Raw genomic sequence first — 25,165 nt, 5'->3', positions numbered from 1 at the left:
CATTAGGAGTCTCTTGCTTATAGGCACCTCCATCCTACCAATCCAGATCTCAAGGCTAGAGAGAGGTCATCAATCAATGTCCAACCGCTCTTCAATTTGCTTGGTTGCTATCTGATGACTACCACAAACCAGTAAGATGATGCTCACTGTTCCCCTGCATGTTTTATAAATTCTCTGTGCACTATGGATTAAGAAAGGTTTTCAGTGTAGTCTCCTTCTTCACTAGATTGCAAGAACTGCCCACTCACTATGACCAAAAGCCTCTTACTATTCCAATTAAGGCTCAAGCCGAGTTTTATCACAATAAGTTGTCAGCTGCACTCATTTTTAGAAACAAAAAGCAAACTATCTGCACAGAGTGAGCAGATACATCACTTTTCCATCCCACATCACCACTGACTGTCTCTCTTTCCCATTCATCTTTAGAAACCAATATCTCTGTTCTGACACTTCAGATATAACACAAAATCTCTTGAGTGAATTAACCCTGAATTGTAAAATCACAGAAGCAGAGAGAGACAACAGGAGAGTGAAAACTGACAATCCAAATGACAATCCTGAAGATGAGTCTTGTCAGAGGACTCAATTATGTAATCATCTTTTCAGCTTTTCCACTGACAAAGAGGAAGAAATCTTGGCACTAAAATAAGAATACAGGCATGACATACCAGAGTCTCTTCTTTCCATTTTTCCATTTGTAGAGATTTTGTTTCTTGAATTGTGCATTTGAGTACACAACTCAATCTGCTTTCTGTTAAGGGTAATCCAGCATGAAGTTATTGCAAGGTCACTGGTAATTTCAGAACTCCTGTTCTCCAAGGCCCTGGGCACCCTCTAGCAGTGCAAAGATCACTAGAGAATCAGGGGACCTAGAAATTGGCAGCATGCTCCTCCTCTCCACTTACAGAACAACTTTCAAACAGGTGCCCAAGCCTCAGGGGTTGCTCAAAATTGAAACATACCCTTTACTGATCAAAAAAACAAAAATCCCATATCAAACCTGTACTCTGAAATAGGAAGGAAATGGGAAGGTTTCAGTTTTGCAAGTTACTTTCTCCATCAAAGAGCTACACAGTCCTGCTTCCTTTCTGTACTATGCTGAGCACTGCTCTAGGACACAAACCTTTGACTTCTGCAGGGGGGTTGGATTAGATGATCTCTAAAGGTCCCTTCCAACCCCTACCATTCTATGATTCTATGACAGCACTTCTGACAAAGCACAGAGAGTGTGCCATAAGCAAATCCACCCATTTCTATCAGGATGTTGAGTGAGTCAGGTCTCCTCTCACTTTAGCTTAGAAAGGTTCCCTTTTCTCATTAATGCCACTGTGCTCCCACAACAGCTCTGTTCTGATCATTTTGTAAGAGTTTATCTAGCCAAAATCTGCAGAGCAATGAGCTTGTCCATACCCCGCAGTGCAAGATTAGGGAGACAACCCAAGCCCTGTTTTCCTGCAGAGGTAATCAACCCTCATGGCAAGACATACAGCAATGCAGCTGCTGGCCCTGGGTGCAAACAGCCAAATACCTCCAGATTTCAGAGAGGGAACCAAAAGTCAGTGTTAACAGCTGTAACCCACCTGGACACGTTCCTGGGTGACCCGACCTAGGTGGACCTGTTTTAGCAGGGGGCTGGACTGGATGATCTCTAGAGGCCCCTTCCAATGTCTACCATTCTGTGATTCTGTGTGTAACGCTGCTCTTCCCTGGAAACTTGGAAGTTGATGAACAACCAGCAGAAGGGTATGAATTAATACTAGCCTCCAAATGCCTGGCTCAGAAGAGTAGGTGGCTAAACATGGATTTAGGAGGTTAATATGAGGCATCTAGCCTCTGCTACATGACTCAGCTGTTCAGACCTACTTCTTGCAACCAGTCTGCAGGGTATTTACCAGGAAATGTCACATATCATTAAGATATCACAGAGGAGCTCTGTGAAGAGCCCTGCATCAGTCCCTGAGACAGCACTAGTCAGCAAATTAACATGGATTGCATCATAAAAGTATGACTACTTAAGCTTAGTCATGGCTGCAAAAACCAGTCATCAGCAGGTGACCGTGGCATAAATTTTAGCATAAAGAAACTGGGTAACAAGCACTCATTCCCTCAAGAGGATGGGGGAGCAACCAATGCATGCAGGTTTGCAGATGGAATTTCCACACACACAAGCCACCTGCATTGTGAGATATTCCAGCAGCTTCAACTGGCCTCTGCAGGAGGTCTGGCTGAAGTGGAGCCCCAACTGAGCAAGGAAGAGTTCAGCCTAGAAACCAACGAGTCTGGCTTTAATATTTATGAAAAAACAAGACTGTTGGGTCAAGGTTCTGAGAAGAGCTAACTGGAGAGAGCAGTAGTAAGTCCTTGCAGGTAGTGATTTGAGTCAGCAAATGCATCAGACACAGCCCTGAATAGTCCTTCAGAGGAGATACCATCAGCTGACTGGATAGTAAAAGCTGGGGTACAGGATACACCAGCAATTCAGGTGCTGCACATCCCAGAGCTGAGCTGCCTCTAACACCAAGTTCTCTTCCACTCCCAGGTGCCAGGGGCATTATTTACTGAGGCAAGTAATAAAAGGGCTAGGGAAGGCAGCAAATTTGCAGAGCTCCAACAACATTTCTTAATTTGGCATCAGCAATGCCCAAGCAGGGAGACACTGCCTCTTGAGTCAGCTCTAGGTATTGGCATGGCATTTGCTCAGAGTTTGTAACTCCTGCCAAAGCCTGGCTAACTGCTTTGAGCCAGCTCATCTATCTTAGTACCTACTGCACCTTTTATCCATATAATAAAGTGTCTTACTGGGTATTCAGTGTGATGATGCTTAACCCAGAGCAGTGAAAGGCAGCTCATGGTTTGCAAGAGAACAGCCTGTGGAAGTTCAGAAGAACACACTGAAGACAGGGTTAAACCTAATGGTACCAGTGATGAATTTCACCTCTCCCAAAACATGTCTACCATGAGTTTCCCTCTGTGCCAAACTGGCCAAGTGTAATACAGCAAAAATACAAAATGCTTTTACTACCTTGCTTTCCTAAGGTATGCTTTTGATACAAGCATAAAGGCAGTTGTTGCATCTTGTATCCCAGTTTTAAAATAGTTCCTAGCTAAAGCCAGATGAGGCACTCAGCTCCAGGGCAACATAGCAACATTAACACTACTCTTGTGTCGGATAACTGGTGCTATTTGTTATTATAGCATGACAGACCCTTTATTTAAAAGCAGAAAATATCTTCTCTAGTACTACCCTCTTTGGAAGTAAGGAAAAGAAAACTCTCTCTAAAAATAGAGAGTTAAGTCAGAGCCAAGGACTAGTGCAGTGGAGTAAGAAAAGCAAGACAAAGGCAGGCTTCTAAATGAGGACAATTTCTCCAGGAGGAGATCTGTACGTACTTTATGAAGCCACAGGGGAATGTTTTCTAAGTTGTTCAGGGATGGTTGCTTCTGCTGCACAGCTGCCCAGCAGTAGGAGTCCACGTAAGCAGCTTGTCGCCAAGAGAAGGAGCTGGGTGCAAAACAGCTTATCTGAGCACCTGGGAAAACAAAGGAAAAGTTATTATGTCCCTGGAGATAGCAAAAACCAAAAGAAATCTAGTTTAGGAAGAAAAGCTCATACTCGGGATTTCTTGGAACCCAAAGCTACGAATAAACAACCAAACAAAACACAACGGCTCTGCAGGGAGGAGAGGTACTGAATTGCCACCACACTCAAAGGGTTATACTCCTGCAGGGACTCTCTGATGTCTCCTAAGGGTTGAGACACTGTATTAGTAGCATCTGCCTTTTAGGCCTATTTTCTGAAGTTCTGGGAGCACATGACTTCCAAGACCTGTCTCTCTTGCTGGCACTTGACTCCAGTTGGCCAAGTGGCGAACTAGTAGATACAAAAGTGATCAGATAAGGCTGGTTTCCTGAGGAAACAGCTGCCATCACATACCAACGTGTGCCATCAGGTGCTATTACACACCATCACGTGCCTTCACACACTATCCCACCGCTGTGCTTCCACATTTACTGAAACAAGACCTCAGACACCATTCCCAGAGCCCAGCAGCCCTTGTAGTGATGCAACAAGGGGAAGATTGGCCCAGAGTCCTACCATAACTTTTCTTTCTCTGAGACTGCACCCGAGTTTTGAGGAGTTCATGTTACACATGTGAAAACAAGGATTTCCTCAGGGAGCTACTGGCAGAATAATCATGGCCCTCAGTCACCTCCAAAGGGTGCCACACTCCTACTCACCAGCACAATGATGTGCTGAGCCCAGAATCAGGAGTAACACCGTCACCCCTACTCGCTCCCAGCACCTCTCCAGCTGCTCAGGAGCTTCAAATTAAGATCATGGCATTAACCAAGAGCAAGGGTAGCTATTTAGCTAGCCTCAGCCTTAGGGACAAACTCTGCTCTGACCAGCTACAGGCACCAGTTGAGTCTTACTGCAGCAAACTTGAATGAGGAAAAGTGGTTACTGGACGTGGAGTATCAGTGGCTCATTGGATGAGGGCTAGTAAATCGGGATGAGAGGTTTGGAATTTCTTCCTGAAGCTTTGGTAGTGAAAACAAAATAACTCACATTTCCAGCAGGCTCTCCTAAACATTGAACAGGACAGCTGTTCAACAAATAGTTACACAAAGTGGAGATGGCTCTTTCATGAACACCCCCTTTCCAAGAGCAACCTCAAACACTTCCTCCAACACAGCACCAACAGCAAAAGAGCAAGAGGAGGGCAATGTTGTTACTTTTTTTTCCTTAATATACTCATCAAAATTAGTGCTAATGGCATCTCTATGTGCTTTGCAGGAAAAGAGTATTCTGTAAGACTGAGTCACTCCTGCCTTTTTGCTGGTTTAGCTTTTAGAGAATAAGAACTTCTTTTGTAACAGGAGCCAATCACATTTGCCCTGTAACTTGTGCAGCCTTTTCACAAAGCATAGTCAAGGAGCACCATGAATAAAAGCCTTTCCTTATGAGTCACTAATATAATTATTTCTAAGGCTGTAGTATCGTAAGGACACAGTTTGACCTGTTACAAGCCTCCCTTATGGAAAACAAATTACTGTTTATCAGAGCAGAGCTCATGTGATTTAGCAAAGTTGGCACTTGATGAACACTTGCACTGTCCCAAAGCCTCAGGAGTTTCTGCTCTCCAGAGAATCTCCATTAGCTGTGGAAGCTCCGGAATGATACACTGCAGGAAAAGAAATTAAAAAGCAGGCAATTAGCATGTCTGTTCTCCACTGGGTAGGGACCATTTATGCTCTGCTCTCATCACTTAATGGACCTCCTGCTGCTGGCTATGCCCCGTGTGAAGCAGAAAATAAGTGACTCTTTCAAAGGGTGAGCAATAGGAGTGTTCAGAAAGATGCTTTATCCCATTCATGCCTGTGTATTTGCAACAAAAAACACATTCCATGAGTTCATTCTCATTACTGACTGGCAAAACACTGCTTAAATTGGTGAAGAAAAAGACAGACAGCCTCCTTCTCCAAAGAGTTATGTTCACATCTTCATACCAGAATAGCTCCAGCAATGCCAGTGGTGCAGCAGAGCAGTGAGCCAGGCTCTTCTCTTCCCTAGAGATTCAGCAGCGACATTGGAAACCTTTGGCAAGAAGCCAACCAGACAGCTGAAGCTGGGGACATTCCAGTTACTGCACTGTGTTTTAACTAACTTATTGTAGCCTTGGTTGTAAGTACTCATTAATGTACATTACAGCTTTTCACATCTCATGGTAATGTTCAGGCTTAAATGGAGAGATTGTATTTGTGCATAATCTACATAGAACACGGATTACTAAATGCATCTGAAAATGGTCACAATATTCCATCTTCTTTTCCTTCCTTCTCCCCTCCAAAGAGCAGCAGCCAAGCCCTTAACAACAACAGGGAGATAAAATACACACCAAGAAGGATGAGGAATAATAAATGACTGCATTTGTTAAGAAGCTGCCACAACAGACCTTGGCCAAGTTGTCATTACAATTGGCAATAAACTTTTCTTTTAATCATTCCACAGTACTGAATCAGCTTGGAAGAGAGCTTTGACTTACACTTTCACAAACAATTGGTGATAAAAAAGGTACTTACTATGGTTGCCCTAGAGAGACCACCCGAAAGAGCTGCAGAAGCTTAAGGCAGCAACAAGTGTTCAGCCACGTAGGCTAAAAACTCACTTTTACAAGCACCCTAAGATTATCAAATGTTGAGTTGGTTGCTGACAGCAGGAATGACTTGCAGGCACGCATCCCAGGGCTGGGTCTGAGTCTGAGTCACTGCAGCCAGCCAGCAGCAGGGCTGGCACCCCATCCAGCTGCAGCATCTCTTCACCTGTGCTCTGCCAAGTTCCCAGCCACCTCCTCTCTGCCTGTACCAGGAGAATCCTGTCCTTCTGCAGTTGGCTCCTCTGCAGCTCCTATACAGCACTGTAAAAACCAGCATGTGGTGCTTACAGGTGGAGATCCTGTGCCCTTTTCATTCACTTTGCCTAAGTCTTGCAAGCTCATTTGGGAAGGATTTGTCATTAGATGTCTAAAAGAAGATGCCCCAATTCCAGCTGGGACTTCTCTGACTCACAGGCAGTGGGCAAGCTCCTTTGTTCCAATGGAAGTGGAAATTTTGGTAAGATACAAGTCACTCCTGCAGTTCCCACCTTCCTGCTCCTGCAGATGCTTTTGAAAAAAAAAAAAGAGAAATATACCTACAAAAAGAAACTCCCAGAATCCCAAGGAAAATCTCAGATCTGAAGGAGAGAGTTCTTGTTTGGAATCCAGCCACTTTGCTGGAGTGCAAGGCAGGACACGCAGAGGCCTCAGCATCCTCTGGATGCATCCATTACCAGAGAGACAATAAACACAGCAAGCTAGACTGGTTTCCTACCCAGTGGCTCAACACTCCTAACTTAAACATCTAATTAAAAAACTAGAACTAACAGAAAGTACTTCCAAGAATCAATGTTAATCATATGCTGAACTATTTTTCCTGAACCGGGATTGAGTAGTTGTAGGATTAAACCTTCAGTAAGTAATTATTTGGTTTCTAATACACTGCAATCACTGGGAAGGAAAAAAAAAAGAAAGAAAACTGTCAAACAAGAAAATCAAGGCACTCATGCACAATGTACAGACTGCCAGTCACCACTCAATGCACATCCTCCACCCCAACATTAGAAGAGGTTTCAAAATATGAAAAAAGATGTTCCAAGGAATGCCAAAGAAAAAGCAATTGCATTAAGAGGGGACCAGAAGGAATCATTTCATTAGATTTATAGATGCCTCTCATGAAGTGCTAGGTTGGGTGAAACAGAATAGACACTATGTTCAAAAAGAAAGTATGAAAAGACACAAATGGGTGCACTGGAGAAAAGAACCTGTTCCCTGAGGTTTACTTTGGCAATGAAGTAATAGCAGAACATAAAGCTTTTGTGATGCGATGTTTTAAGAGGAGTGGGTCAGAAGAGCCAGCAAGTATCTTTCCCTCTCCACAGGGTTGCCAGTTGTCCCTCAGAGAACCTTCAAAATCATGCAATCTGAAAAGACCTAGGTGTTTATCAAGCAGTGACGTCAGAGCAATAGGCTTTTTGATCCATGGGGAAAAGTTTGTGAATGAAATTCCCACTGGTAAGATTTAAGGAAAACAAACCAACAAAAAGTTTCCCTTCATCTGAATGAGAAACATCTCAAAACAGTGGCAATGACCCTTGGGCTCCACTGCCAACACTGGTGGTATCCCAAATCTTGGGCAGCACCAGAGGGCCACGATGCTTTTTAAACTAATTCTGGCACCAAAAGCAGCTCACCATCATTTCCATGGGAAATGTAAACCTGGCTCTGTAGAAGTGAAACAGAAAAAAATCTCCTTACCAACAGCTGAAGATGTTCACCCAAAGGTAATTTGGATTTGACACTAAAGTAAATGTGTTTACAGGTTTGTCCTTGCTCCCAGGAAGGCATGTTCCAGTTGCTGGTACCTTCTGCTCTTTACTGAGCATTCTTTATATCACAGAATCTTAAGGGTTGGAAGGGACTTCAAAAGATCACCTAATCCAAATCAAAGTGCAGCACAGCACATGCTGTTGTTCTCTGGGGTCTGCTTTGGAGTTTGCAGCTTGTCTGGCTGCTCCAGAATGATGCTCTCACACACTCATTGACTCAGTCTCGTCATTAATGCCTCAGGTTTCAGAGCACCCTGCAGAACTAAACGCAAGATGTGCAAACACCAACTATTAGCATACAGCCTGCTTCAGCAGCACTTGGAGATGTTTTTCAAGCTCTCAGAGAGCAGCTGCCGTAGTAACAGTCTTTGGCCTAATTACATCCAACTTAACTTTAGCCCCCAGCTCTTACAGAAGTCACAAGATAGGATTATTTCCTGAAAGCCTCCCCAGCAACTTGTGAATGTGAAGGGAGACGGGTGTCAGCAGGGAGGACCATCAACAGTGTAGGAGAGAAGAGGAGCCTAATTCAAGACTCAAGACTATTTTTCTTGTATATTTGTTGTGATTTAGTCTCACTTTTTTTTCCCCTTTCCCTATATTTGTTTCTCATGATTGTTTGAGAAACATGGTTAACCTGTACAGAGAGATACCAGCTCAGCTGCACATGCAATGAGGATGCTGCAGATGGGCACTTCTACCCCCATGGTGCTCACAGAAGCTGCTGGGATGTAGTACCCAGAGTTCCCCCCTAATATCCTTCACCCCGTGTTTTCTCTTTGCCAAAGCACCTCAAATCCCATAGGCAGTGCACTGCAGGGATGGGAACTCAAACCAACAGATTGGGGAAGAAAAACCTTCCAAGACACTGGGTGCAAATTGAGTGAGGCAAGGAAGGATTGTCACTACTGGGAGAACCCAAAGCAGTCAATGAGGACATTCATCCCATGGTGTGTAGAGTATAGGGCAAGGCTCCACTTTTCCACCTTTTAGCACCCTCCAGCATGATAAGATGCATGAGACAGCATCAGAGTGAAATAAGACTTTTTTAGTGCAGCAAATCTTCACTCTAACAGATCCATGCAGATGTTGTGGGTTGGTCCATGGCCAGGTGTTTCTCAACCCAGCATCCTGCCACAACTGACACGTTAGTAGTACTGTCCATGCTGATACCAGCAGTACTTCATGCTGATTACATTCAACTTTCTTAGGTGTCTTTACTCAACATGTGATGGTTTCTGTGTCCTGGCAAGGTATACAAGGTATATGTTATAAAATAAATAGATGTTAAACAAGAAGATTCATTCACACCAGCTATGGATGAACTATGCACAACCAACACATAAACTAAACATAGAGTAAGGAAGCCACCACAAGACTCTCTTCTCCCCTCTCCAGCTCTCTCCCTCCCTCCTCACCTCCCTTTCCAGCCATCACCTCCCACGCCAAGCCCCAGGGAATACGGCCAGCACACCCTGCCTGCTGTACAGCCATGCCTGAAAGCTGCTGCACTCAGAAGGTGAAATGACACCGTTTGGTCACAAGCACTTAGGAGCAATTCCCAATTGCCTTCCCATGGGAAAAGCAGTAAATATTTGATGTCAAGTGGGCAGGTCACACACCTGCTTTTCCTCTGGCCACAACCCAAGCTACTCACTGATATTTTTTTCAAAGAGACAAACCTCTGTCAAAATTAAGCACTTTAGTTCAATTTCCTCTCTGCTCAAGTGACTGTACCTGCTTAGGGCTGCAGTATCCTGCTACAAGCAGTGCCCTTCTAATAAATACTTGTGTTTCCAGCTAAGTTGTTCACATTAAGAAAGCATATCTCACAATACACACACATACAGAGTGTAAAAACTGGAATCTTAATCCTGGCTCTTATTAAAAACACAGTCATGGAAAAATGACACAGATAAAATGTTACTAATTTCGGGCTTACACATTGCTAAGGGTGCCTCTATCTTATTTTGGTTTGTCATTTCTAAGAGGAATGGGTGATTTAACCATATTTACATGTTTCCTGTTACCACACTACCTGATCACCTGTAGTATATTTACACTAAGAACTGCCAAATAACATAAGGAAATAAGATCAGGCCATAACATAAGAAATATAAGCATACACAACACAATCCTCACAATCCTTCTGTCATTTCCCCTTTCACATTCTCAATATAAAATTGGATAAAGTTACAGTTCTGTAAACGTGTGTAAAACAAGGTCTAGCTGTAAAGAGAGAATGGGTGCAGGATTCCAAGCAGTAAAGTCTCCTAAGGCTGGCAGAGAATGGCTCAGTCACAGCTCAGCACTACTACAACCAGCTTAAAATCATCACAAACCTCCAGCTGACCATGGGTTTCTAAAATACAGCCAAAGAATAAACTCAGAATAATTCTCCTGCCCCTGAAGGACACAGTGCAGGCAGTAATCCCAAAGGTTTCAGCAATGCTCCCCGGCTGAATGCAGCAGCCGAGTCTTCCACATCTCTGGCAGAGAAACCTTCTGATACTCAACTGGAATCTCATTTATTTCCTGAAACTTCTATCAAAACTAAAAGTTACTTGGCAGCTTTAGAAAACCTCTACAGCCTTCAAAAACACTCTAATCATTTTGCACAACTAACAGCAACCACATACAGGAGGAAAACTGCAGTTATCTACCACACTGGAACAAGACAGGAAAGCAGAGCAGAAGGGAAGGTGATGGCTTGAGGTGCCAGGAGAATTTTAGGTAGGAAGAATGCAATTATCCCAACAGAAATAGGAGCTGAGCATTCATTTTTGGAAAGGGTGTTCCCATTTTGTACCTGGAGGCAGAGATATTTCTATGCTGTGACTCACATACCGCTTTCACAACCACTTCTGAGTTGCTGTTCCTATGGACCTCACCATTTTCTCTCCATTTAGCACTCCTGAGTTTTTTCAAAGCACAATTACATCAGGAAGCATTCAAAACAAACCCTTGCTTTCTATTTTATGGCTGGCTGGACATCAGTGCTCACAGCACCAGGTGTATCCAGCCCCCAACATCCTCTCTGTCCCCAGAAAAACCTTACTGGAAACAGCTTTGGGATGTCCCGTAAGCAGCCAGCCTGCTAAGCCGCAAGGGCTGTGTGGGAAGTAGGCAACAGCTGTAGCAGCAGCGTGGCTGCTGTAGTATCATTTTCTGTATGGAAACCACGTGGTGTAGCTTCACTCATGTCAGGGACCTGGCACATTTCTCATACTTACTGTGCTGTTTGTTTTTCAAATAGAAGAGCTTGGGTTTAAACAATATGTTTTCTAACAGGTTCTCAGGGTTATAAGCAAAAGAAAGTACAGGCAAGGTGTACCATGCATTTTAATTCTTGATTTATGGATCCACTATGTCACAGATTCCATTTGAATATTTAATACTGAACTATGTTACATATAGCATGCCCCGAGGCCCAAATGTTTGATTAGCAAAGATGAGAATCCATCTGAAAGGCACATGTTACCAAACTCTACAATTCAACTGCCTGTCGGAGCTTTATGCAAGGAAGGAAAATGAAAGAAACACTTCCGTAGAGGTCAAAAAAAAGACTTTGATACAGAGGCGCTGTTTCAAACTGGGTACAGTGGCTTTAAAGGAGAAGTAGAAGGAAGAACTAAGGGGCTCATACACAAGCTAGTATATGGAAATGCAAGCCCTGATTTTCATTGCTTTGATAGGAAGAACTGTATACATATCAGTAGCAGATCTAAAACTAAAAGCAGCACGTTAGATTACACAAACACTGCTGTATCCATCCAGTCTCTGATTGACCGGAGCTGCCACGGGCCTTGGATCTGGTCTTGGCACTCCCAGGCTGGCCGTCCTTGACTCCTCTATGTGGTTATTGCAGGCCACAGTGCTTTGGATCAAAACCACATTTATTGCATAGGTGTGTAGTTACATGTAAATAGAGCAGTCTGATACATCTTATCTTCTATCTGATTAACGCTATTCATGATGGTTTTGCACAGATTCACCACTAACCCACAGTCCCATTCCAGCTTCCACTCTCTCAACGCTTGCTTCACTCAGATCTACAGATGATATATCTCAGGGATACAACACTGCATGTCAACAAACAGGCTCCTGCAGTAAATCAGTCTGAAAGGGTGGAAGTCCTGTGACTCACCTCTGCCTCAAAATGGACAGTATTACTTATTCTCCTTTGAATTCTTCATTCACAGAGTGCTAGTTAAATGCAGAGCAATTATTAAAAACAAAAGTGAGCCTCCAACTTTCGAGTTCTTGTCACTTGGATTTAAGTCTCCTCATCATGTCAGACTGAAAAGAGCTGGCTCCTGGGCTGCTGCACAAGCACTTCTGTAACTTGGAGGTGGTAAAAAAAAAAAAGAGGAAAAATACTTAGGAAATGTGGCCCTTGTCTTGTAAAACATAGCTTTATCTACCAAGTCATACCAGAAGCTGAATCAGAACAGTTGCCGAAGTGCAGCAGAGCAGGTGAATCAGAGAACCATGGTCTGGATTGGAGGAGACCTTAAAGATCATCTAGCTCCAATTCCTCTGTCATGTGCCCTGCCACTAGACCAGGTTGCTCAAAGCTCCATCCAACCTGGCCTTGTACACTTCGCATAACGGGGCATCCATAGCTTCTCTGGGCAACCTGTGCCTGTGCATCATCAACCTCACAAGGAAGGACTTCTAGCTAATCTAAATCTACTCTCTTAGTTTAAAGCCATTGTCCTTTGTCCTATCACTACAGGTCCATGTAAAAAGTCCCTTCCCAGCTTTCTGTTGGCCCCTTTAAGTACTGAATGGTTGCTCTAAGGTCTCTAAGCCTTCTCTTCTCCAGGATGAACAACCCAAACTCTCAGTCTGTCTTGACAAGAGAGGTGCTCCAGCCCTCTGATCATTTCTGTGCCACTCCTCTGGACTTGCTCCAACAGATCCATGTCCTCAAAAGGCCTCAGAAGTGGGTGCAGCACTGCAGGTGGGGTCTCAGCAGAGCTGAGTAGGGGGCAACAATCCCCTTCCTGGACCTGCAGCCCACGCTGCTTTGGATGCAGCCCAGGGTACAGTTGACTTTCTGGACTGTAAATACACGTTGCTGGGTCATGTTGAGCTTCTCATCAACCAACACCTCCAAGTCCTTCTCCTCAGCTCAGGGCTGCTCTCAAAAGGCTTTGCAGAGCTCTTCCAGGAGCAGGTCACCTGCCTGAATATACAATTGAGCCAAATGAAGAAGTCTGAGACTTCGTTTCCTTGGCACGTAGCCCTGAGAGCTGCTGAATGAATGCGGGATTTTACTGCAAGATACCGCAAGCGCCAGGAGCCGCAGCACACGGGCAGCTTCCGAGGCGCGGGGCGGCAGGTCGCTCCCGGCTCAGCGGCACCGGCAAACAAAAGAGCAGCATGGCTCCATCGCTCCTCCCTTATCAACACCCACCGCAGGACATGCAGCAGCCTTGCTGACACGGCTCTTGCTCAGGAGTGCGGGTAGGGAACGCCACACGGAGGAGGGCACGGGGCAGAGCGGGAAAGCGCAGCCGGCTGCCCTGCACTGCCGGGGTACACGGCGCGGGGGCAGCGCCTGCTGCCGGGATGCTCAGCGGGGAAGCCGCTCTCCCTCCGCCGACCCCCGGAGTGGAAACCCCGCTCACACATACACCCCCCACACGCACACCCGCGTGCCCTGCCCCGGAGCCCGCACCGCTCCGCCGCTCCCCGCCACGACAAGCCCTTTGTCCGCTGCGGAGAGCACCGGGGACCAGGGAGGGTGAGGGTGGGCGCCCGGCGGGGAGGCCGGTTACCGATGGAGACTTCCTGAGCGAAGGCGAGGGAGATGAGAAGCAGCGGCAGCCCCACAGCGATGCAGGTGACGATCTTGTCCAGCGCCAGCTCCAGCCGCAGCCCCTTGTAGCGCGTCTCCGGCGGCTCCTTCAGCAAGAAGTCGGAGAAGACGTACTCGGTGGCGATGTGCGCGATGGCCATGGCGGGCTCGGCCCGGCTCGGCCCGGCACGGCCATGCACGGCCCGGCTCCAGCCCCGGCCCCGCCTCGGCCCGGCCCGGGCCTGGCCCCGCCCGCCCGGCTCCGCAGCGCCCCCGCAGCCCGGCGCGGGGCTGAGCGTGGGGCCGGCGCTGGCCGCGGGGCCGGGGCGGGCCAGGGCTCGGAGCGGGGCCCGGGCGTGTGCCCGCCGCCTCGCGGGGCCCCGGCGCTGGAGGCTCCTGGTGTTGCGGGTCGGGCCCGCGGCCGCTGCTCCTCCCGGCCGGCACCTGGCTGCGATACGCGCCCGGCAGGCGTTGGCGCGGGCTGGTGGAATACCCGGAGCCAGCTCTTCTCGCGGGTCAGAGAGCTCTCTCAGCGCACAACCTTCCCCACCCCAATCTACCTCTCACCATGTCATGTGGCATTTTCCCTACCCAAAGCGTTTGGTCACCACCACCAGATCTCAAGTCGCTTTTTGTGAGCGTCGGTGAGGTATCTTCACCTTTAATAACCCGCAGTTCCTTTCCCTCCTTATGTTTGTCCAGTTGCTTTCTGAACCCCTGTAAACTCAGAGCATCCTCAGCCCATGAGACGCACAGGTGACTGTCCACCCCATGACGAGCCACCTCCTGTGCTGTGCTGTGTGTGTAGTGTCCCTCAGCTTGTACTACTTCTGCCAAAATAGACACGTTGTTCTCATCAGCTCTCCCTTTATAAAACCACTGTCCTATCTGCTTTCAATTGTCCTTTCCATTTTTTCCAGGCCATGATCCACAGAAATCACTCCTCATATGGAAACTCTTCTACAACACTGATTCCCTTTCTTGTTCTTTCTGTGCTGCCATGTCCTCTCCTGGATGAGGCTGGGGGATGTGACTCATTCATTCAAGATCCAAGTGCCCCAGACATTTGTGTAATGGTACTAAGTTGTTTTCTGGTTTGTTCTGTTCTTTATTCCTACTGCTTCCCAATGTCCATTTGTCTTTCTGCCCAATGAAAAGCACCAAAGCTAATGTCGTCATTAAGCTATTACAAATAAGATCCCATTTCTGACACGATTAGAAAATATGACACACAGAGGGCTGGGATTGCATCTTTCCAGAAGTACTGCTGTAAATGTGTCAGTACTAAATGTTTTCTTTTTACCACTCTATTTTATTCTACATGTACTTACAATTGTCACTCAGCTTGGTCACCCTTTTCCACACTACTTACAGGGAACGGGGAAGTGCAAGGGTCCTTTCAACATGAATTCTGGCCCCTTTTTCCTGCCTTTTTAACCAGGTGTTTAACTTCCATGGACACTTCCACACATGCCATGGTGATTTCGTTTCCTCAAGAAACTTTAACTAAGGACCTTCTCAAAAGTTTTGTGGAAATGCAAGCAGGCTATATTCATCCAGGTCTCATCTGTACCTTGTGTCCTTCAAAAACCTCACTGAAGCACAATTTCCTTTAAGGAACAAAAAGGTATCAATTCTTCCGTGATCTCTGGACTATTTTCTTGGGGTTTTTTTAGCTGCTTTCAACTACCTTGCATTGTGTGGGTGTCAAAGCTACTTATTCCTCTGGAAAGATTTTCAAGGTTGATCTTACATTTGTTGCCATTCAACAGTTTTCCTCATCCTCAAGGGCCTGTATCACTCTGTGGACAACACACCTGGACTGGTGACTCAGTTATTTGGTTCTTTTGTTCATATTGTGTCTCTTCCCAAAGGTGCTTCAGCCCTCCTTCAGGCAGATAATGGCAAGCTCAATGCACTACATGCTGCATGTGCTCTGTGGCAGACTCTGTCAGCAGGACAGACAGCGGAGATGTCCTGAGGCCCCGAGGACCTTTGGAGGCTTTGTTCTTATTTCACAGCTGCCATCCAAGCTGAAAAGTGTGCCAGATGAAGTGAATTCTGCCAGAAGGTTCACACAAATAACTGGGTGTTTATCATCATTGTGATCACTTGGTCTGGCTAGTTTCTATGCTCTAAAGATATTTATGATTCTGTTTCTAAAAAGTCAGACACTTTAGCTGCTCTAAAAGGAAAGCACCAAACAATTTCACAGAATCTAATTGCGTATGTTTAAGTGAAAGGCTTTAATTTTGTAATGTATACTGAGAGCAAACGTTCTGCACAGACAGGCACTGGTTTTGCACAGAACAGGAGACCTCAATTTTAATGTTTATAAAACAGAAAGACAAAAGGGCTCAGAGTATCTGGTTTTGTCAGCTCAAGGGGAAGATTTAGGGAAAGAATCTGGAAGTGTTTATTGCTATGGTGTAACTCCCATTTGGGCTCAGTCCTGCAGGTTTACCTCACATATGTGCTCTTAAATGTCTAAAGGAAAGAAAGAATCAAGAAGTAACTGAGAAACATCCTAGTAACTTCAACATATTTGTTAACTGGACAGCAATCCAGGACACCATTAAGCTACGATGAGAGTGATGGGCTGTAAAGTTTCCTACATTTGAACATACTTCAAAATACAAGAGTGGAAAAAAAACCCCAAAAACCCAGCAACTTGGATTTACATTCAGTGTCAAATTTGGATAAACAGTTTCACAGACGTATGTGTTTGTGGAGTTCCTTTGCAAGAGCTGTAGCTGGTGTGAGCAGGCAAGAATGAGCACTATCTAATTAAAAATGAGCTATGAACATTCAAGTATTACTACATATGGCCTGATTCTGATTGTCTTCTCTGCTGAGCTCAAAGATCATCCTGATGGCTTCATTACAGGTAGGGAGTGAGGTGCTACTTTGGGTAAAGGAGAGGTACAGAATCAGGACTGTAGCAATTACAAAGTGAACTGGCTTTCCTCAGGCTTAGATTTGCAAAGGGATTAACAAAAACTGTTAGAAACTAACAGGAGAGGCACTGTGGAACTCCATCAGGTGCTAAAATATATAGTAGGCCCCTAAATGACTCTAAAAGTCTGTTTCCAGTGCAATTTCCTCATTTAACGGGGAGTGGGGGAGGGCGGGAGAAGAATCACTTAAGTGTTGGTGGATTCATTGAGTCAGACTTTGGGAAACCGTGGGGGCTTCCAGATTAACACCTACTCCTTCAGAAGCCGGCACACTTAAACAGTCCCTGGTGGAATTTATTCCCTAGTGTGTACCCCATGTTTCTGCACAGAGCGCAGATGGGATGCCATGCTACCCACTCCTTATTCCCGTGGAGATCCTGTGTGGATGCCAAAAGGTGTGCTGCTCTGCTCAGCTGCCAAATTTAATCTTGGGCAAAGCTCAGCTGAACTCCATAGGAGTGGAAACGGTGATGGGTGGTATGTGGCTCTTGGAGCTGAACCCCACAGCTCATGTTCACTCTTGTGAGTGCTGGCTACAGGGCAGCACTATCAGCGTATGTCTTGGTCCCGTTTTATTAGCAGCATGTCATGAAATCCAGTGCAGCTCTGTGAATGATGCTAGAAAGTGGAGATTTACAGGGAATCTGCTAGGATTGCACTTTTGTCATGCAGAGCCATGTAATGGATCCTGCTTCCTTGGCGAGTGACGAGGCAGAAGAGGATTAATACTGTTGACAGCAGAACAAGTCCAATGGCAATAAAGGCTGCAAGTATCAGGCTGGCTTCTCCAGGGCTCAAAGTTTTGCCAAAAAAGTTGCCTTCTTTGCTGTCATAATCTGTTAAAAGAAAAGTAGATCATGAGAAATCGATACATGAATCTAAAAAGTTTTAAATGACGTTTCAAAAGATCTTGACCTTTTGCAGTGGTTCTGTTTTTTGCGGTAGTTGAATCGTATGCTCCAGTTGTGAGTCCTCCTTCTGAAGGAGCTTCCAACTCTGTGCATAGAGAGAGAAAAAACATGGTGAATCATAGAATCATAGAATGGTAAGGGTTGGAAGGGACCTTTAGAGATCATCTAGTCCAACCTCCCTGCAGAAGCAGGGTCACCTAGATCAGGGTGCATAGGAACATGTCCAGGCAAGTCTTGAATACCTCCAAGGAAGGAGCCTCCACAACCCCTCTGGGCAGCCTGTGCCAGGGCTCCCTCACCCTCATAGTGAAATAGTTTTTTCTCATGTTTAAGTGGAACTTTTTGTGTTCCAGCTTCATCCCATTACCCCTTGTCCTGTTGCTAGCTACTACAGAAAAAAGGGATGTCTCAACTTCCTGACACTCACCCTTTAGATATTTATAAATGTTAATAAGATTTCCCCTCAATCTCCTCTTCTCCAGACTAAACAGCCCCAGTTCCTGCAGCCTTTCCTCGTATTAAAGATGTTCCATTTCCCTGATCATCTTGGTGGCCCTGCACTGGACTCTCTCCAGCAGTTCTCTGTCCCTCTTGAGCTGAGGAGCCCAGAACTGGACACAGGACTCCAGATGAGACCTCACCAGGGCAGAGTAGAGAGGGAGAAGAACCTCCCTTGACCCGCTGGCCACACTCTTTTGAAAGCCTTAACAAATGCTTTTTTTCTCTTCTGCAAAAGTAGTGCTGATTTTGTTTAGTTATTTGTAACTTGTTGATCTGAACAGAAATCACAATTAGATGAGCACAACTATCCCCCTGGGCAGCTCCATGGGCAATGCCCTCTACAGGCATCTCTGTTACTCTGCTACCTACTGTAGTGATAAGACAATGGGTAACAGTTTTAAACTGAAAGAAGGTAGATTTAGATTAGACATAGGAGTTTTTTTATGATGAGGATGCTGAGGTTGCCCAGGGAGGTTGTGGATACCCCATTCCTGTCAGTGTTCAAAGCCAGGTTGAATGAGGCTTTGAGCAGCCTGCTCTAGTCCCTGCCCATGGCAGGGATGCTGGAACTAGGTGAACTAAACCTATGGTTCTACAATTCAGTTCTGAATATGTGACACAAATTCACCTTATGCAAGGAAAGGGTATTTTGGCTGCATTTGCTATTACATTTGTCATTTTGCTGCTACAGGGTTACAGGCATAAAATGTGCCCACTGGCACTGTTGCAACCCTTGCAGAGGAATGTAGCAGGCACAATGGGGACCCAGGCAGGAGATGCTGTAGCCAGATATTGACTGAAATTATGTGGTGTACAGAGGCTCACAAAGTGCTTTTGGCTTCACATACAAGTAGTAGAAGAGACCAACACCACTCGAAATTGTCAACTTGTCTTAGTTAAAAGATTGCCTATTTCTTGGATAGGATGAGCAATCATTTTCTGGAATATCTTGTATCTCAGCTGATCTCTGCCTGTGCAGAAAGGAGCTCAAATAGCTCTGGGAGCCAGTGATGATTGCAGAGGAGAGCCAGCACTATGCCAGTCTGCAGGCCTTCCCACATACTGCCTGACAGCAAGGCTGAAAAATAACTTTGCAGTGGTTTTCTGCACCACTTGCTGATGACTAATTGTCCACAGACTGTCACTGCCTTAGAATGACTCTTGTGAAGCACCAACTGCTTTTAAATTGCCAAGTCCAGCAAAGGTGACCGTCTTTGCCATGTCATTAGAGGTGTTTGTCCTGTCCCTAGATGATGCTAACAGGCCGTGGCAGTAACGTGCAGGTGCCTCCCACCAGTGTGTAGGGTGCAGCAGTGACATCAGCTTTCCTATGTGCCTTCCATCCCATCTGCTGCAATACCACCTCCAAGTCCTAGGACACGTTTCTGGTACTGCACCTGATTTATTGATGGTGTAGGTTGTCTCCATGCCAGCGTGGATGTGGTCGGCTACGTGGCAGTGCACAAGCCACGTTCCAGGGTTTTCTGCTATGAGTTCAACTGTCTGGAAGGTCCCAGGAAAAAGGTCATATACATCTCCTCTGTGGTCTTTGTCTGTCTGTGGCAAGGCAAAACCAGCATTGTGAGAGTCATGCCCCAAATACTCTCCACAGGCATTGAAATATTCCAGGTATACCTTCAGCTCCTCAAACAGATTAAATGCTTTTAGATATATATTTATAGAGAGCCTCATCCAAGGAAACTGAGGTGTGTGGACATCTCTCATTTAATCATTTAATTCATTAACAACAAGAGACCCCTCCTGAGGCCTTCAAGTGCTGGTTGAGCACAGGTGTTTCTTTGGAAAACAGATATTTTAAGATAATCCTGACAGTGACAAACTGTCACAACAACGACTTGCCTCTAGGCAGGCCTAACTCTCAATTTCTCCCTATGTCTTCCCTTTTACTCATGGGTGAATCCACTTAACCTTGTCCTCTGATAGGGACATTTATTCACGTTTCACAGCAGAGTCAGAGTAATAGGAGCTTTGCAAAGATCTCAATCATTTTGTATTTTCCGTACATGCAAAACTCCCACCAGCCTCTGCATTAGCCCAGGGCTTTGTGCCAAAGCTGTGAAACCAGGCTAGGACCTGAACTTTTGTGCAGAAATTTCCCATCACATTGTAAAGCTTTTACTTCAATTAATTTTACCAACCTTGAAGATGAAGGTCTGTGCATGGAAGTGAACTGTATGTATATCCACTTCATCACCCATCCCTATCAAATACCAGTTTGTCCTGTCACCCTGATTCATCGTTAGACCCAGGAGACTGTTATAAATCTTCCCATTGATTGCTGGAAGAATGACAAAATGGAACTGATTAGTAACTGGCCATGGTACAGGTGACAATAACCTCCACTTTAGACACCCTCCATGCTTTCTTGCCAGGGAGAAAGTGTGTCCAGCCAGACAGAAGACAGGCATGTGTGTCCGGGACAAGGGCTCTCTGTAGTGGCAACAGCCATTGCAGGGAGACAGGCATGTTTTTGTTTCAGTTTCCAGATCATCTAAGTGCCCAGCAGCAACCATTTTTCTGTCTTGAAAAAAACATTGGATAGGTTTTTTTACTAGTTGAGACTAAACTCCTGAAAAAATGGGATTTATGCTGAGAAGCTACACAGAAAAAGAGGGAACAGAGACGTTGCCTAAAATGGGTACCATCTGTAGAAAGAGAAGTTTGCTTTGCCAGGGCTGTTCCTGCCCCTGTCCAGTCTGCTCTGCCTGGCTCCTGGGTTGCTACTACAGCCACAGTTTTAAAATGTCATTTTTATGCTCCTACAGAACAAGCCTGCAAGGAGCACAGCTCCCAAATGACAAGGGAAGTCTGGCAGGGCAGCCTCTTCCTGGGAGTATAAGATTAAACTATCTTGACAGGAAAATATCTTGGCTGGGTCTCACGAAATCTTTTTGTTTCCAGGGCTGCAGTTTATGAAGTTGTCATGTGGTTGGGCAATTCCAAGCTAAGTCTAATGTCTTCTTAAAAGGGCTGTGAAAAAGAAACCTCTGTACTCTTGGCTGCTGTCACCAAGTCCTACATACCATGCTTGCAGTTGCCTTCCACAAAGTTCTTAGTGGAATTCAAATCATCAGGATTCTTATGAAGGTATGTTTCAATATTTTCTTTCAAATACCAGGATTCATTTTCATCAAACACCATAAAGAGAAGAGTAAATTCACGGTCAATGTCTTTCCTTAGACCTCTTTCATCTAGAATTCCTTTCCTGCAGACTACAAGAGGCCCAATCAGACCACTGTATGTGTCCTGAAATACAATAAATATATGTGTTACAGATTTTCAGTTCATGCAGTTAAGAAATAGATACAAGATAATTAAGGATTAAATAAAGATGAAATGCTGTTTTCCTATCAGATAAAACAAAATCAATACTCTGTCTGATAGACATACCTCTCTCTCTGTGTCCCTATGTTAATGTACCAAAGCAATATTTTGCCTTTGCACAAAATCCCATCAACCATTCTTTAAGGAAGGAATCACATTACCACGATGTATCCCTGAGGATTTCAGCAGATTAAATTACTCAGGCATGTGCAACTGTTAGCAAGACAAAGCATCTAGCTCTCTAAATCATTCCTCTAGCCTATGGTCCTGGTGTAAATGCAATGCAGGATCCTTTCAGAAACATTATACAAGGCAGAATGCTTTAGCCAAAGCAGTTCAATCTTTAATCACCATTTCTACTCACCTTTACAAAATTCACTGTTGAATAATACACCCAAGTGATACAGTTTGGATCTGTTTTACCAGGGCCAGATCGTTCTGGGACCTTCCACCTGTAGGTGTTAATTTGCCCTGAAACAGAGAGAACAATTTTACCAAGAGCAGCTGGGTATTAAAGGCTTCAAATAGTATGAAAGTGATATGTGAAGTATGAAAGTGAAATGAAGGCAGATAACCCCCAGAAAAGAAGATCTGCCAATGACGCCCACAGCAGTGGCATAGCACAGAGAGAAGTTTGGAGACAGGGCTCTTCATCTGTCTTCTCAGGAAAAACTTGTTAGCAAACAATTGTCTCAGATGCCAATGTTTAAGATCAGTTGCAGATGTTGGGAGCCTAGGTCCAGGAAGTGTTTCTTGGACTTTCTCAGTTGAAAAGGGCACAAATATGTGGCAGTTGCCACTGGGATTTTGCAGAGGGTGTTGCAGCAATATATCAATCAGCCGTAGGCCAGGAGAGGAGAGCTGAGTATGTAACAACCTGCTGACTGGGAGCAAGAGGGAAGTCCTTTCCTCTTCCAGCTCAGCTCTTGCTCCCCAGAAATTACCAAAGGCTATCACCTCTGCCACCTCCTCCTTGAGCTGAGATTCCCTGATCTCTGATTTAAAAAACAATCTGATGGGAAAATTATCTGTTTGGGTGAGGATCAGTTCTCTACACTGGAACACAAACACATCTATGTTCAGATGAACTGCCTGTGCTGTGTGAGTTTTTTCTGGTGCTGCAGTGAAGGGAAGAAGACCAAGATACAGTCACCTCTTTTCCTTTCTAAGCAGTGGAGAAATGTTGAACCAGGTAGTCTCTGTCTCAAAAGTCATGCAGGGTGACAGAAGCCAAGAACAGCTGGGGACATGCTACGAGTCACGGGAAAACAAGGATATTACAGAACCCTTGGCCATGGTCTTAGTACTGCCACAACCCAACAGCTGCCAGCAGCTGTGGGCATCAGGGCAAAGGAGAGTTTGCAAGCTTAAATGGTTGTGCAGTGACAGCTTAATTTTGTGTCAGTGAGCCACGATGCTGTTTTGATGGATCATGCAATAGTGGGTTTTGTTGGACAGCAATAACTGCAAATAAAGAGATGGTAACTCTGAAACATCATACTGTGTGACATGAGTCTCAGAGACATTTTTAATATAATTTAATCTTACAGGACAAATAGCTTCTGTTCATCACAGCATGGATTTACACACTTCAGCAGAGATTAGAAGTGGTTTCAAGACACAACATTACATTAAAAGGATGGAAAACAATAAGAAACTGCTCAGTCTCAGAGGCATTCATGCCATGGAGACCTACATCAGGGAAGAGTTTGTCATCCACTTGTATCTACCTTACATGTCATTACCCCTTTTTAGTGGGTGTGATGTGAGAAGAGAGCCTTGACATGGTTCTTCATCACTTCTTTGTTTTTTACTCCTCACTTCAGGACGTTTGGAGGCTGTACATGGAAAAATCTCAACTCTATTTAAAACCTAGGGCACTTCAGATGCCATCAGAGACTTATCTTTGAAGTGCAAATGAAGCATAACCCCTGAAAAGGTTGATAAACAAGAGAGAAAAAGATGTTTTATCTCTTTTTGCTATTGAGTAAGTGGAGGAATGGATAGGGATAGGGATAGGGATAGGGATAGGGATAGGGATAGGGATAGGGATAGGGATAGGGATAGGGATAGAAAAAAACTGGCAGCTGAGAGTTGTTTTGGCTTAGGCTGCTATGTATCTGCTCTCTGCATCTATTTATCTGCAGCCAATGGTCTCTATAGAAGCTGGAAGTGCTCTGAAGAGGAAAGGCCGAGGGAACTGGGGCTGTTTAGTCTAGAAAAGAGGAGACTGAGGGGAGATCTTATTAACATTTACAAATATCTAAAGGGTGGATGTCAGGAGGTTGGGGCATCCCTTTTTTCTATAGTAGATAGTAACAGGACAAGGGGTAATGGGATGAAGCTGGAACACAAAAAGTTCCACTTAAACATAAGACAAAACTATTTCACTGTTCAGGTGAGGGAGCCCTGGCACAGACTGCCCAGAGGGGTTGTGGATTCTCCTTCCTTGGAGGTCTTCAAGACTCGCCTGGACATATTCCTATGCGACCTGATCTAGGTGAACCTGCTTCTGCAGGGGGGTTGGACTAGATGATCTCTAAAGGTCCCTTCCAACCCCTACCATTCTATGATTCCATGATCCTGTAAACTGAGCAGGACATACATCTGACTGGTGACTGTTTCAGGATTTAGAGAACTACTGGGAAACTTGGGGAGAGCAGTCCAGCCCAGCCTAGGAAGACAGCGAGGTGTTCTAGATGATAGTGGGAGGGACTGAAGTTTTTCCATGTTAACTGCTGTTTCCAAACTCCTAAGGAAACATGTGTCCTTAGATCTTGCTGAAGAGTCCTTTGGCTTTCTGTCAAACGCAGACACCTTTCACTCATCTAACTCATGCCAAGCCTGCTCCCATGTGGACACAGGAGGCATGGCAGCCCAATAAAACAGCATCAACAATGTCATGAGGCAAATAACAAAACCAGGGAATCCTGTAAATCATCTCCTCTCTTTTTCTACATGTATTAACCATAGGTACTCATTTGTCAAACCCCAGCAAGGCAAATGATGGCTCACATTTAGCCATGATTTTCTGTGTGATTGTACTGTTGATATAGCTATTTACAGGAAAGCAATTTCAGCTTGCAAAGAGGTTTCAGTACATCAGAATTTCTCTTTGTTTGGTTTCACACTAAAGCTCACAAATACTATGAACAAAATTGGACAGGTGGTGGAGAGCAAAGGTATGTACATTTTGGACTGACTGTAATGGCTGGGGTTGTGCTTGACTTCCTACTAGAATATAAACCAGACCACAAAAACTGAAGTACAAAAATTTTAACAGGCATTTTTCTATGTGAAAAACTTCAATGCTGTGAAAACTGCTTTCCACTACTTTCCTCAGTAGAAACTAAGTCGTGTTTGGCATGCTCTTTCAAAGACATTCAAATGACAGCTATATTTGGGATCACCTCTGAATGCAAATGCCAATCCTGTGTAGATGCAGAGAGAGGCAGAGTTACTATTGCCAACCGCACCTCTACCATCGAGTTTCTCAGTTTGTGAAACACTGTTAGACTGTCAGCCTTGAGCTAAATGCAAAGCCATGATTATGAGCCCCTTTCTGCTTGTTTTGGAGGTTGCCCAGCAGTGCTACATTCCTGTTTCTACCCCGATAGGAACAAATGTTTGTTTTCTGCCTGAACATGCTCACTTGATCAAGAACCTACATGTATAACAACACAGACGGCATCTGAATTAAAGCAGAGCACATTATCCC

At 45.0% G+C, this 25,165-nt stretch overlaps 2 protein-coding genes across 2 annotated transcripts in view; both read right to left on the bottom strand.

Annotated features, from left to right (window-relative positions):
* Window positions 1-13,963, bottom strand: part of PANX1 (pannexin 1) — a 29,093-nt gene extending 15,130 nt beyond the window's left edge. The window contains exons 1-2 of the mRNA XM_062020386.1: window positions 13,714-13,963; window positions 3,391-3,530 (exon numbers count right to left, since the gene is read on the bottom strand). Of these exons, the coding sequence (XP_061876370.1) occupies window positions 3,391-3,530; window positions 13,714-13,894 (321 nt within the window). The 5' untranslated portion in view covers window positions 13,895-13,963. The remainder of the gene's footprint in view (window positions 1-3,390; window positions 3,531-13,713) is intronic.
* Window positions 13,964-17,323: 3,360 nt separating this feature from the next.
* The window catches only part of HEPHL1 (hephaestin like 1), a 33,331-nt gene continuing 25,489 nt past the window's right edge, over window positions 17,324-25,165 (bottom strand). The window contains exons 15-20 of the mRNA XM_010205052.2: window positions 21,812-21,918; window positions 21,147-21,369; window positions 20,262-20,401; window positions 19,500-19,659; window positions 17,606-17,686; window positions 17,324-17,526 (exon numbers count right to left, since the gene is read on the bottom strand). Coding sequence (XP_010203354.2) covers window positions 17,324-17,526; window positions 17,606-17,686; window positions 19,500-19,659; window positions 20,262-20,401; window positions 21,147-21,369; window positions 21,812-21,918 — 914 coding nt within the window. The remainder of the gene's footprint in view (window positions 17,527-17,605; window positions 17,687-19,499; window positions 19,660-20,261; window positions 20,402-21,146; window positions 21,370-21,811; window positions 21,919-25,165) is intronic.

Source organism: Colius striatus, chromosome 1, assembly GCF_028858725.1.
Source record: "Colius striatus isolate bColStr4 chromosome 1, bColStr4.1.hap1, whole genome shotgun sequence".
Taxonomy (NCBI): Eukaryota; Metazoa; Chordata; class Aves; order Coliiformes; family Coliidae; genus Colius; species Colius striatus.
Note: the sequence above shows the minus strand (reverse complement) of the source record. Positions and strands in the feature narration are given on the sequence as shown.